Below are 13,819 nucleotides of genomic sequence, written 5' to 3'. Positions count from 1 at the left end.
TGCTGGAATCGTGCGACTTAGGGCTCCCGTCCGCCTCTATCGATTTTCCTGCATGAACATTTCGCCGGCCAGCGATGCTTCCGCGCCGCATCCTCGGCAAAAGATCGGACCCTAGCTGCTTTCGGGGTATACCTCGCCGCGGCAGGGGTGCTAGCTTGGTAGCGGGCTCTGGGCAGCGGGCTGGCTCCCGACACTGCGCCGCACGCCTGCCTGGGTAATTCCTCCATTGGTGCTAGCCGCCAGGAGGGCAATGTTACATCTCGCTCGAGATCATGCTTTGTGTCACCCGTTCCAGCGCCAAACCTTGCAGCCCAGTTGGGGGCCGAGACGGCGGCAGGGTCCAGTGTCATGACCAGGGCTAGGCCTGCCGCCGGTTACAAAAAGGTGAAACGGGTGGTTTGCAACGTTCGATTCTCAAAATTGGACGAGTATAATCCTGATTTGCGAACGGGCTAGCCGGCACAGGGCTGATTTTCATCTCCGAGTCTGGGGAAACCGGTGATTAAAATTAAGATTTGTGAAATATTAATAAATTCTATTCGAGGGGGTATAATGTGGTCTTGGGAGCTATCTACTGCGACGGCATCCAACGCTAAACTGCAACCGAATCAATGCCGCTCCTTCTCGAACGACACCATCTCGAACGAGTCGGCCGTGCTGCCGCCTGGCGTGTTGTTGGGCGAGCTCTGGATCCGCACCTCTTCCGTCTTCATGATGCCCTTCGGCGGCGACCGGACGCCGGATCCTGCTGTATGTGACGTCGTGCCCGAGCCGACTTCCAGGTCGCGCTGCAACGCCTCTTGTGACTCTTGCCAGCCGCTCGTCGACATGACCATGACCGTGTTGCCCTTCCGGTGCGTCTTGGTCTCGGCCAGCGTGTTGCGCCGGTTGCCCGTCTGGTTGCCCGTCCGGTTGTCCGTCTTGCCGTAGCGGTTGGTCGAGACGCCGTTCCTGTAGTAACTCCGCTGGCTGCTGCGGAGCTCGCGATAGAGCATGCGACTGTGTTGCGACATTAGCAAGAGTCTCACGTGTCTCGATTTTCAAAAGTACTTACAGAACGGGCAGAGAGGCAGCCATGATGGTGACGGCAGGCTCCGTAATGGTCCAGATCGTGAGGTCAATACGACTATCTGGGATGTTGTTAGTCAAATCTCGATGGGTGCCGTTTACATGTAACTTACAAGTGACATCGGGATCTGTGATAGAGACCACCAGAACTGATTTGACGATTCCGGTAATGCCAGCACTGAAAAGCAAAAACATGTCAGTCGAGAGGCTAGCGTGCGTACCCGCGGCGGAATCAACCTACATGGCTCCCATGCTCATGGCCACCGTCACGCCGATCTTTTCGCGGAGGGGCATGGACATCTTGAGCAGCGTCTTCCAGGGCAGGAACGCCAAGACGAAATCCATGATGGAACTGTAATCTGGAAAAGAAGATATCAATACGAGTGCGCGTGCATGTGGCTCGCGAAATGCTTACATGAGGCGAAGGTCTGCCATTGGGACAGCTTCTTCTTGTCCCAGCAGGTGCCCGGGATGCTGCTGTCGAAGATCTTGGCCGTCGGCTGGCACTTGGTGAAGCCCGTGATCCAGACCGAGTTCAGGAACAAATTGACGGTGACGACGACGAAGAGCAGGAAGAAGCGCATCCACTTGTTGCTGAACAGGCGGTAGAGGGTGACGGCGAAGGACGTCTTGCTGAGGCCGCTGGCCACGATGGAGAAGAGCGCCACGAGCACGGTGATTTTGTTGATGGCGATCTTGTTGTCGTGGCTGATGGTCGAGTAGTGACGGCCCATTCCCAAAGTGGTGATGTACGTGTTGATCACTGTCGAGATGAGCAGGGACACCTGCGAGGATCGCGTCCAGCGTTAGCCAGGGTACGGTACGATGTGGCGTGCATGGATCGGGGTGCAAGGGACGCGATCGGAACCACGGATCAAAAAAAGAATTTGAAGTAAAAAAATGAATGAATGTAGGTAGGAATGGACTCACCCAAGCCGCCACCATCAAATGATCGTCCCACCACAGACCGGTCGAACGCCTGCGCTTGCAGTAGATTCTCAAGCCCAGGAAGATACCGGCCACCACGGTCAAGGACCAAGTCGCCGCGAGGAGGCGCGGGGCCCGGGTTTCGTTCTCGTAGTCCATGACTGACTGACTCGGCAGCACGTCGTCGTCGTCGTCGTCGTCGTCGTCGCGGGCGTCGTTGGCCCGTCGTCGTTTATCGTCGTCGTCGTCGTCGTCGCCGCTGTGAGGGCAGTGCAGCAGACAGCAGGCAGGAAAGCCGCCCTGGATCGATCTGCGGTTTTATTTTTGGCAAAGAGGAGCAAGATGGGGTCAGCCAGGTCGGGTGCCCACGCCGCATGCCTGACTCTTTATTGAAATTTGGATTTTAGAGTTGGGAGAACGTGGTGATGGAGGCCTGCTAATGCACAATGACAGGCCTCATTCCCTGCCCCAGGCGACACCCGGCTCGATTCCGTGTTCATGAATCAGTCCAGTTTTTGCTAAGCGATCACGTATCGCTTGTCCGTCATTTCCAGTCTACCGGCCAGGCTAGTTGGCACTTGGGTGGTGATTTAAACCCCAACGGGCCAAGGATCTACGAACGGGGGTGGGGCGGCGAGGAGGGAGGGTTGATCCCCCAGGACACGGTCGCCGAACAGTTTCTGCCGCAGAAGGAATATTCTGCCTTTCCCCCTCGCTGCTGTTGCTGTTCGTCTGCGACGGAAAACAGATATTCCTAGCCTCGGATGCGGTGCAAAGGGGGATGGCACAGGTCGGGATAGGCCTGTTCCTGCGTTCGGCCGTCCTTGTTCGAGACTCCATCGTCGTCTGTTTTCCCTGGCAGCACCGTCCTCCCGTCAATTTTAAGTTCGGGTCTGAGGCCCAATGCGTGCTGGCCTGCCGAGAGCTGAAGCCCTTGAAGCCCTCGAAGCCCCCGACGTCTGTTCGAAGTTCGTCCGTCGCAGCGGGCTAGCAGGGGTCCGGGGTTGCAGATTGCAGCTCCCACGCTGCGATGCTGCGATGGCACCCCGGCCAGCATGACAACCGAACGGCTGGCGAACTCTGATCTGCTCATCCTTGCGTCAGCCGAGTTTTCTCCCATTTCTCGAACCCACCCCTGAATCAGTCTGCAGCGTCGCGGGAAACTCTATTCGGATCGCTTATACCAAGTACCAGCCCGCTAGCCCGATGGGGAGTCTGTCGCTGTTGATCCGGAGTCTAGCCCAAGAGCCTTTCCCACCCTGGCTGCCCCCGTCGCTCGTGCCAAGTCGAGCCATTCGACTGCCAACTGCGGCGCCGTCATCTTATCTTTGCCAGATGCCAGACACCACCGCGCTGCATTCCGTGGTACGATCCGACGCCAGCCACCGCCACCGCCACAGCCCATGTTTCCCGTTTTTCTTTTTCTTCTCTTTTCTAGAGCGGCCCCCGTCCGACTGATGTCTCAAACCTTCGCAAGCCCATTTCAAATCCGTCCGTTATTCCGTGCACCTTGGGCGGCTTAACGTCACGAGCTGTCACTATTTCATCAAGCGCGTTTGGGTCGTGTCGTGGAAGCGGTTTCACGTCTGTTCGCGAGCCAGCCCTGGGAGTGGTTCGACGGGTGGGCTACTGGCAGAAGATTGTGGGGAGACGGTGGTGCTGTCGTCCCGTTCGCTCATGCAACCCAGACTATTTGTTTTCCCAGCGCCCAATGCGGTCCCGCCGCCGAAACGCACGCGACCGATGGGAGAAACCCAACCGCCAGCTCGCTAGCATAATTACTACTATAGCGCCAAGGGTAGAAACGAACGAGTGCATTCCCGCAGGAAGTAGGTCGGCGCAAAGACAAGCGATTGCATGAACTACGGCCTTGTCGACGACCCCTTAATCAAGGGCGCTGGAATTCGCGCCAATCAGGCGGCGGGGGAATTTGGCTTACTGCCCTGGCCTTCCGTCCACGTCGTAGCGTTGGGTTGGGAGGGGAAAAAGGAGAACGAAGGAGTGGGTGGCCCGTGATGGTGATGGTCCCCTAGTCCGTCCGGCGACCACGCTGGCGGAATGGCGGAAAGGCCATCTAGTCGCCTCCACCTGCCCTCCTCCACCTGCCCACCCTAGAACCCAATGGGCATCCAGTTCGCAAATCCTTCTTCTCTGGGCGTAGTTTACCCATCGAACATGGCAGATTGAAATCTCCGACGGCGGTTTGATGGGATGAGATCCGGCACAAGATCAGAGACGATGCGTCTTTTCCTAACCAAATAGTGCTCTTAGAAGTGTCCATAGGCAATTCGACGACCTCGCCGGCGCCTGCTACATCCATCAGCCTTATGTCGACACCATGCTAGTGGTGGCGCTCAAGTACGCATTTTACTAGCCATGGTGAAATCGGTAGGGCGTGTTCCATAATAAGGCTGTTCAGCTCGCAACCGTCGGTGGTAGAATTGAAAAGGGCGCAATTTGGTGGCGTAGCTAACGCTGCCGAATGGAAAGTCTAATAACAATATAGCGACGAGAAGACTTCCAAAAGGCTTCTATGCCAGGGTGCATGGTACGATGTCTGCCGGCCGAGTCAGACAACTGGACATTGAACCGAAAAAAGGAACAAAGAATCGGCCCAGTCAGCACAAACCATTGGTTTGCGCCAACCTTCTGGCCACGATCTTGACACCTCGTATAATAGTTTGGGTGCAGACATAATCACCGCTACTCTTTAGCGGCATTCATTTCACGATCTTCCTTCCCTGTTGGGCCAAGCTTTTGGCCTAGGCCCAGTCCCCTGTCGAGGAGGTGCCTTGGATTCCAGGACATGTGCGGCCGTGGATGGCGCCCGCGTGAAACTGGGCATGGAGCATCACAAAGCAATCAAACCGTCTTGCAATTATCCTGACAGCAATAGCCACTTCCAGGGCCGAGAGCTGGACGATGATACCCTGACCGGCATGTGACATTGACCAATCCTACTGTAGAGTGGCAGCAGGTGCAGCGACGCCCTACAACAGAATCCAGTTGCCAGTTCCTTGATATTGAGCCGCAAGAATCGTGAAGACTATTTAATTCGCTAATCCGAATCCTGATTTCTGCTATCTAAGCATCAAATCAGAAAGAGGGGAAGGAAAGAATGTAGTTCCTGGAAAGGAATCTTGGCTTATACCTTTCTCTCATTGTCCCGCAATGCACGCCAGCCTGGCCTATCAGAAAGTTATAGGCCGTCACACCGGATGCCTTCCGAAATCTGAAGCTACGATGGGGCGAGTCGGTCTTGGTTTGTATTCCACCCTTAGCTCAGGTGCATGGTATTTTCCTAATATTTACAACTCTATTCCTGATACGGCCTTAGAGGTTCTGCAGCTGAGTTCAAGGACAAGAAACCTGCAGCGTTTTAAGAGAATGAAAGGCAGAGACGTAGTATCCGACTTGAAGTGCTTCCGCGCTGATTGCCGATCAATGCCTATGAAAGACTATAGGAATGATTTGAAACTCCAGCAGTTGTTTGATGACGTAACTTGTAACAACAGCTTTGGCTCAAGCCTGCCGCAGAAAAGGAGAGGGGATTTCAAATCATGCGTTCACGCCCCTAGGGCCTGCCGGATGAGATTCGACCGCATGCATATGCGGGAATGCGGAGATCGAGCTGCTGCGGTGGATGAGGACGACCCATAAGCCGGGTGCTTTTCCGGCCAGCTGGGCTCAATATCCTCGGACAAAAATAGCACCCTTGCCCAGCCTCGGCACGCGAGGAACCTAACAGGAAAAGAGATATCGCCAGTGGAAGACTTTCTGAGATTGAACGCATTCTATATCACGAGAGGCCTCGCGGTTAAGCGCGCCGAGGTAAATGGCGATGGCAACTAGAGAGGCCCTTCGTTGAGAAGGGCACAGAATATTAGGCCGTTTGGCTTCTTTGCGGTTGTATCTCTCGCAAGTCTTCACCGTAATTACTATAGCTTGCTCTATCATCATGAACCGGCACCTCTCTAGCTTAGACCAAATATCATCTGTCCACATCCCGTGACTGTCTCCCGACAGCTGGTACACGCAATCACTGATCCATCGCTTGGCTCTGGCACTGCAAGTCACTGTCAGCAAACATACGTAGAGGGCTCGCCCAGCATCACGACTTACCATATTCCAATAGCCACCGCGCCGCCACAAGAGCTCCTCGTGGGTGCCCTTCTCGACCACGGCGCCGTTGTGCATGACGAAGATGACGTCGGCGTTCTGGATGGTGGAGAGCCGGTGCGCGACCACGACCATGGTGCGTCCGCGGCGCGCCTTCTCCAGCGCGCGCTGCACCGCGCGCTCCGACGCCGAGTCGAGCGCCGACGTCGCCTCGTCGAGCAGCAGGATCTTGGGGTCGCGCACCAGGGCGCGGGCGAGCGCGAGGCGCTGCTTCTGCCCCCGGACAGGGACACGCCTTTTTGGCCAACGTCGGTGCCGTAGCCGTCCGGCAGCGAGACGACGAACTCGTGGATCGACGCGTCGCGGCACACCTCCTCGATCCTGGCCTGCGTGATTTGGTCCGGGCTGGCGGCCCCGAGCAGGATGTTGTCGCGGATCGTCCCTTGGAACATGGTCGGTTCCTGGGCGACGAGCGATAGGTTCTGCCGGTAGGCGTACCTGTTCAAGTTCTGAATGTTGATTCCGTTGCAAAAGATTTCCCCAGAATCCGGCTCCAGGTCGTAAAATCTTTCCAGAAGCGAGATGATGGTCGTCTTTCCGCACCCCGATGGCCCGACAAAGGCGGCGTACTGCCCCTTTTCGATGGTGAGGGAGGTGCCTTGAAAGATGGGGACATCGCGAGTGGGATATCGGAAATGGACATCTCGCAGCTCGATCCGAGCGCCAGTCTCCATGTCGGGGATCGCTGCCTTCTCGTCGGCCGTCTCGGGTTGACCAACCTCGGCCGATGTCTGCACCCGAAGAATGCGGTTCGCGGCGGTGAAAGCCTGCGCGGCGTTCGGCGCCATGGCCAAAGCGAGGCTGGCGTTTTCCGCGCCCTGGATGATGGCCATGAAGCACACGAAGAAGGCCTCCAAGGTGTACTCGCCGCGCAGGAGGAGCCTGCCGCCGTACAAAAACACCAGCGCCTGGCAGCCCAGCGTCGCGCTGTCGGTGAAGCCGAACAGCAGGGCGTTGGCCCGGGCCTTGCGGACGGCGGCGCGGACGTGGCCGTCGAGCAGCGCCTCGTAGCGCGCGAGGATGGACGCCTCGAGGTTGAAGGCCGCGACGGTGCGGACGGCGCCGATGGCCTCGGTGGCGAACTGCGCGCTCTCGGCGAACACGGCCGAGTTCATCTGGTCGAACCGGATCTCCTGCCGCAGCTTCCACAGGCCCGAGGCCAGCATGAGCGGCATCGTGACGAAGAGGCCGACCAGCGCCAGCTTCCACCCGAACGCGAGCGAGATGACGAGACAGCCGGCCACGGTGAGGACGCCCGAGAGCGAGATGACCAGGTTCAGCCCCAGCAGCTCCTCCATGTGCTTCGCGTCGCTCGCGACCCGGCCCGTCAGCGTGCCGTGCGCGTTGGCGTCGTCGTCGAAGAAGGCCAGCTTCTGGTACAACATGCCGCGCAGGTAAGACGTCTTGCACGTGGCGCCGACCAGCGACTGCGCGCCGACGCCGATCCACGCCGCGGCGCAGTAGCTGAGCCCCACGCCGCCGGCCAGGGCCAGCCACATCAGCGCCCAGAAGTCGGACGCGCGCCGCAGCTCGTCGCCCTGCAGCGTGAAGACGCCCACCACCTTGGCGAAGAGCCAGGCTTGGATCGGCGTCGCGGCGGCGATGCCCACGGCGGACACGATGATGCCAGCAAAGAAGAGCCAGTGTATCCTCTGTTGATGGATGATGGTGGCAAAGCTGCGGAAAGATGCGGGTGTTGGCTTGGCTCCCTCTTTTGCTTCCGAATCCGAGTTGCAAGCAAGATCGGGGATCACATCCTCGCGTTCTTCCAAGCTCTTCCTTTCTTGCACTTCCGGAGATGCTGCCTTTAAGTCTGGTTTCTCCTGGATGTTGTCCGTGTCCGCGAGATTATTCAAGGCTTGGGCGTGGACCAGACGACTATAGTGCCCTGATGGGGAGCGCATGAGATCGTCGTGTGTTCCCTCTTCCACCGTGCGGCCTTCGTTGAAAACAACGATGCGGTCGGCCTTCTTGATTGTGGACAGACGATGAGCAATCGTGATGGTGGTGCAGTTCTGGCTGATTCTATCCAGGGCAGCCTGGACGATCCGTTCGCCGTGGACATCGATGGCGCTCGTGGCCTCGTCCAAGATGATGATGCGAGGTTTTTTGACGATACTCCGAGCGATGGCGACGCGTTGCCGCTGGCCGCCGGAGAGCTTGAGACCTCCGTCGCCGATCCGGCTATCGTATCCCTCGGGAAGGCGGCAGATAAACTCATGAGCCGAGGCCTCTTTGCACGCACTGATGACGAGGTCTCGCTTCTGGGCTTCTGGTTCACCCGCCCACTGCGTCCCGATGAGACCCCTCGCGACATTGTCGAAGATGCTGTCGTTGAAGAGAAAAGGCTCCTGCTGGACCAGCCCGATCTGGCTTCGCCACCATTGAACATCAAACTCGTCGATACTATGACCGGCGACCATGATGGCGCCAGAAATCACGACATTTTCGTCCACGACCGCATCGGCAGGAGCTTGTTCTTGGCCACCGTCGTCCGATTCGTTTTTGGGCTCTGGCTGAACAACCCGTGGGACAAGCGGCTGTTCATGGAGCGAGTACCACCGTTCCAGTAAAGCCACGATGGTGCTCTTCCCCGAACCCGAGGGGCCGACGATGGCCGTGTTGAGGCCCGCCCGGATCCGCAGGTCCAGCCCGTCCAGGACTTTGGTTCCCGGCCGGCTGGGGTACGCGAACGTGACGTTCTCGAACACGAGATCCAGATCTTGGGTGCCGCGGCCACCGGCCATGTCGAGTTTCAAACCGCCGCGCTCGGGGACCGGCGCGTCGATGACGGCGAAGAACTCGCAGGCGGCGACCATGGCCTTGCTGATGGCGGTGAGCGGCGTCGAGAGGCGCTCAATCGAGGTCAGCACCATCATGACCGACATGAGGACGACGATGACGACGCTGACCCCGCCGGCGCCTTGGCTGACAAACCGCTTGATGCCGTACCAGAAAGCAAGGCCGTAGGATCCGAAGATGCCGAGGTACTGTAAGGAGTATGGTGAATCAGTGATTTGAAGGGAAAAGGACCAACGGCTCATGGGAAGTACCATGGAAGCAAGCTTTATTTGAAAAAAGGTAAAATGTGAGAAAAAGGAAGCACATACAATCAGACCAAGATAGATGCCAAAGACTGGCGCGGTCTTCCGCGAATGCCTCTTCGCCTCCTGCACCCACCGCTCGTACCTCCGGAGCACATAGTCCTGCGCCCCCGCCGCCATGACTAGGCGGATGGCCCCGAGCGCTTCGCTCGCGACGGCGGTGGCGCGGGCCTCGGCGCGGGCGACGGCGGCGTGGCTCGCGAGCAGGACGGGCAGGGCGACGGCCATGACGACGAATGAGTAGACGACAAGGCTGGACACGACAAGGGTGAGCTCCCAGCTCCAGACGAAGGCGACGACGAGCGCGGCGCCGACGGTGCCGGCGAACTGCAGCAGCGTGCCGAGCCGCTCCGACACGCCCACCTGCAGCGTGTTGGCGGCCGCCGTGACGGCCGCCGCGGGCGCGCCCGCCGGCAGCGCGTCCAGCGCGTGCACGCTCTGGTGCAGCAGGCGCTGCAGGTAGTGCAGGCGCACCGCGGCCGACAGGCGCAGGCCCGTCGCGCGGAAGCAGAACTTGTTGACGGCGTTCAGCGCCCAGCGGCCCAGGAACAGCGCCAGGATGTACAGGGCTTGGCGCGACAGCAGGCCTTCGAAGTCGGCGGCGGACGAGGGGGAGGACGAGGGCGCGGCGTGTTGGGCGAACTGGGCGGCCAGCTGGCCGAAGAGGATGTTCATCAGGGGCAGGGTGATGCCGGCGGCGATGGACGAGAGGGCGCCGACGGTGTATACGCATACGTCCCATCGCGTGGCGTAGCTGAAGATGCGGAGGTAGTCGGCCAGTGCGGGTTGTCGGTCGGTCGTTGTATGATCTGCTGGGGTTGCCTTCCCCGATTTACCTTTTGTTATGGAAAGAGGCTGCCCATCCTCTGGTTTGTCCATCGGGGCGACGTTTGCCGCAGACGGCAGGTGCTTTTTCGTTGACATCGGACTGGTCTTGGAATGTCTCAGGGTCCATGGAAATGGAAGACTTGAAGAGGTGAAAGATGGACAGTGGCGAAAAGTCTCGAATCATTATATATTGGGGAAAGAACGTAGGACTCATGAACCGCCTCCGTATTTCGCCTTTCCCCCTGGTGATATGAACGAAGGCCTTGAGAGAAGATTCAACCAATCACGACGTGCCAAGATCTGACTTACATGGTTTGCAAGGATGGCACGGGTCGTAAACCGTTTACGGGCCGTGCACGATTCTTTACGGATCGCCCGTATTCTCAGGGGCTCGGCCAATCAGAGTCTAGGCTGCGCACTTCCTACACTAAAGTCAGGCTTTCAGCCACGACAGGCATGTTTTGTCTACTCAGGCGGAGCTAGGGGGTCATGTCTGATGGCTAATCGAGGTCAGGATTTGAGGCCTTGGACACGTCAGGCTACTATCAAGATCCTTTGGTAGTATGTACAAGGACGATCATGAACATTGCGACTACAATTGTATCATTCTTGATTCGTAATTGGTACTAAGCATAAGAATACTATGGTCGACATGCAGACTGCTCCTCTTACTCTAACTTGTCCTCATATCATGACCCTCCTCCCCTTCAAATGCTGCCGTCATCGCCACTAATACATCCTTGTTCTCGAGCAAATTTCCCTGATCGAAGACAGTACCTTCCCAATAGTGCTACTCGGATCAACATGCGGATTTTGGTCCCTTGTACTCATAGTGCGGGCCACTTGGTCTACGATATGGTTGAGAGTAACCTGGTACAGCGCCGCGAGGTTTCGTTCCTCGTCGGGAATTTCGTAACCTTGTAGGCCCCGCTGCTCGAGAAAGTCGGCAATGACAAGTCTACCCCGCTGCGACCAGAAGTCGCGCACTAGACAGACAGCAGATTCCAGCATGCCCGTCGAATATGGCGTCAGGGGCTCTTTTCGTGGTGACGACACGCCATCCCCCGAATGGATTATATTCCAGATGTCGTACCATTGGTTGATTTCCGAGGTCCCGGGACTGCACCGCCGAGCAAGTCTTTGGAGCTGGTCCTGGGACAAGCCTTGCGGCGCCCCTTTCCATTCTTCCAGACTGCAAGTTCGAGCCGTGATGTGGCGATCACGCGCCGAGGCTCGGAGGAAGGTGGTACCACAAGTCGGACAGTAGTAGGGCTGGCGGTGGTTCAAACAGAGATGCTGCTTGAGATCGCGGATGGTTCGGAGATCGGTGCGGGTGAGGCACTGGGTATCCTGGGATATGCCGTGAAGATAGAATGGACACGCCCATCGCTTGGACCCAGGCGTTTCCACGATTTCATGGTCGCCATCATCCACCAGCCCGGCCTTGGCGTGGCTGTGAACGTCTCGGGATTTGATCCGCTTGTTGTTATGGCAGCTGTCTACAGATTGGGTTTGTTCTTGGAATCTTGAACAATCTGCCAGCCAGCCGGAAAACCCATCCAATGCCGTTTGCGCCAATGCACCCGTTAGCTCCGAGAACAGGGGATCCAACTCCGTAGCTTGATCATCCCATGCTGAGGAACTGAAGAGACAATCCTCGTAATCGCCTGTTTCATCCGACCCATCATCCTCCAATGTCGACGACGTCGATATGGCATCACACTCCGACTGTGCGTTATCGGACAGACAAAGACGATCATTCTTCGCAGCCGGGGCTATCATACTCGAAGCTCGGCTATCGACGTCCTGTCTCGTGGGCAAGACTGGGGTCTCAGAAGAGTCGTGGCCGGAAACGTCAAAGGGCTGCTCGGAATTCGCACGGGCTAGGCTTCCCCGCCATATGCGCAGGCCGACGCCCAGGCTTCCGTTCCAAAATGATTGGTCGGGGAATCCAGAGGCTGTCATACAAAGCCCATCTTCTTGTCCGCCTGGCGCTAGTCGGCACGTCGGAGTCGGTGCTGCAAGAGACACTTCAGTTATTGGCAGTCGCCACGACTTGGCGTAGCTATCGTGCGAGTAATCCGAAGTTGCTTCACCGAGCGTCACCGGAAGTTCGTTTTGCACACACAGATCCATGCTCTCTTCCTCGGCGTAAACGATTTGCATGCTTACGTCCAAGACGCCGAGGAGGAGAGAATACGCAGCATCTTCAATCCTGCGCACGGGACTCTGGGCTGCCCAGAAGATTGCTTTTTCGATGGACATACTGTGAGCCCAGGATCGCTGTATCCAGCTGGATTCCGTCTGAATCTCCCCGGGGTCGGAGGCACACGTGTCATCAGGATAGGCAAGGCGGATGCTGCAGCTGCTACACCACTGGTAGAAAACATTGATCGAGTCTGCCAGAAGGACACTTGACGGAGCGTCAGCGCAGACCCAATCTAACTTGCGACTGCCGAATGCATCGACACAGGCGCCGATCAGCCTTGAGTATCCAAGTTTCGGTTCGCATTCGCTACTGCTTTGCTGGCCATCATGTAGTATCTCGCCGCTGTCCCAGCAGCGGGACAGCGCCGCGTGCAGCGACGCGGATTCGGATTCGTCTAGCCATAGAAGCTCCAAGGTCGAGGTGTTCAGCAGGTTCATCGCCAAGTGGTAAGCCCTGCAATGAGAGGCAAAACGCTAAAGTGTGGAAGACATAAGGTGGTTGAAAAGGAAAGAGTAAGGGATCAAGCTGCGTGTGCGATTACAGCTGTTGGGAAATGTCTGCTGTGCGTGTATTAATATCGTGAGCAGGACAGAGTTGTCCTTTTATATATTCGAGGCTCGTGGCGACGGCAAGGTGATTTTAGATGGCACAAGGCTGCAAGATGCAGGCTGATGGCAATCGGTGAGATTGAGTAAGACGTCGGGCGATCTTCAGCCCTGAAGGCGACGGTGATGCGTGACTACACTACACCTCGTGGTGATTACAGCACATGCGTGCGAAAGATGCGCACCATGAGCGGGCACCCGATTAGGCTGCATTCTGTCACTGCAGCCCTGCGGCGCTCAATTGGTGACAACAGCATTCTGCCGTCATGTCGGCTGCAACTTTGCAATTTGTTGATAGCCTTAAATGTCAAACATCGACCGAACTCTGTCCTCCAATCCGAGACCATGGCGCCGTATGATGTGCGCAGAATGATGTGTGCAAAATAGTGCACAGCACGGGAATGGGCGACTTTGGGGGTCGCAGCGCAGGCACCGCTAAATCGCAGCGCACTGATGTGCGCTATTGCGCGCCATCTTCATCCTTCCCGTCATGCTTGACATCTATATATAAGTACGAACGAGATTACGTTTCGGCCAGCACTGCCATTTTTGCCATGAAACCGTCTTGCGACACACTCGAGAGGCTGGCCGTGTTGATTTTCGATACTCTACTTTGACTCATCATTACTATGCAGCGGCTTTCTCATTCCTTGCGAATACCATGTTTTGATTCGATGCATGCTCAGCCGCTGTCGTTTAAGACAATTCAGCGGAGGGAGGAAGGAACGTTAAAACGAAGACAAAGACTAGTATACAGAGCTTCAAAGATGTCCCTGGGCTAATTGACAATCAGGCGAAACCAGCACGTTGTCCTTCAGGGAGCAGCAGCGCGGTCATTGTCATTTGACCTCTCTTCCTGTTCCCCGACAAACACGACGTACCTCTCGAATGCATCCGTA

At 57.2% G+C, this 13,819-nt stretch overlaps 3 protein-coding genes across 3 annotated transcripts; all 3 read right to left on the bottom strand.

Annotated features, from left to right (window-relative positions):
* Positions 1-608: 608 nt before the first annotated feature.
* On the bottom strand, positions 609-2,154 carry PG998_012976 (uncharacterized protein; the record flags this gene model as incomplete). Its single annotated transcript, XM_066879792.1, has 6 exons — positions 609-999; positions 1,055-1,130; positions 1,182-1,246; positions 1,310-1,427; positions 1,484-1,853; positions 1,999-2,154. The coding sequence occupies 6 exons, from the start codon at positions 2,152-2,154 to the stop codon at positions 609-611; spliced, it is 1,176 nt and encodes a 391-aa protein (XP_066726176.1).
* Positions 2,155-6,034: 3,880 nt separating this feature from the next.
* Positions 6,035-10,157, bottom strand: PG998_012975 (uncharacterized protein; the record flags this gene model as incomplete). Its single annotated transcript, XM_066879791.1, has 4 exons — positions 6,035-6,061; positions 6,118-6,387; positions 6,423-9,164; positions 9,285-10,157. The coding sequence occupies 4 exons, from the start codon at positions 10,155-10,157 to the stop codon at positions 6,035-6,037; spliced, it is 3,912 nt and encodes a 1,303-aa protein (XP_066726175.1).
* Positions 10,158-10,835: 678 nt separating this feature from the next.
* On the bottom strand, positions 10,836-12,752 carry PG998_012974 (HET-domain-containing protein; the record flags this gene model as incomplete). Its single annotated transcript, XM_066879790.1, has 1 exon — positions 10,836-12,752. One exon carries the CDS (start codon positions 12,750-12,752, stop codon positions 10,836-10,838), a length of 1,917 nt encoding a protein of 638 aa, XP_066726174.1.
* Positions 12,753-13,819: the final 1,067 nt, after the last annotated feature.

This window comes from Apiospora kogelbergensis, assembly GCF_038363985.1.
Source record: "Apiospora kogelbergensis strain CBS 113332 chromosome Unknown utg000008l_segment0_segment0, whole genome shotgun sequence".
NCBI lineage: Eukaryota > Fungi > Ascomycota > Sordariomycetes > Amphisphaeriales > Apiosporaceae > Apiospora > Apiospora kogelbergensis.
This window is presented reverse-complemented; position numbering and strand designations above follow the sequence as displayed.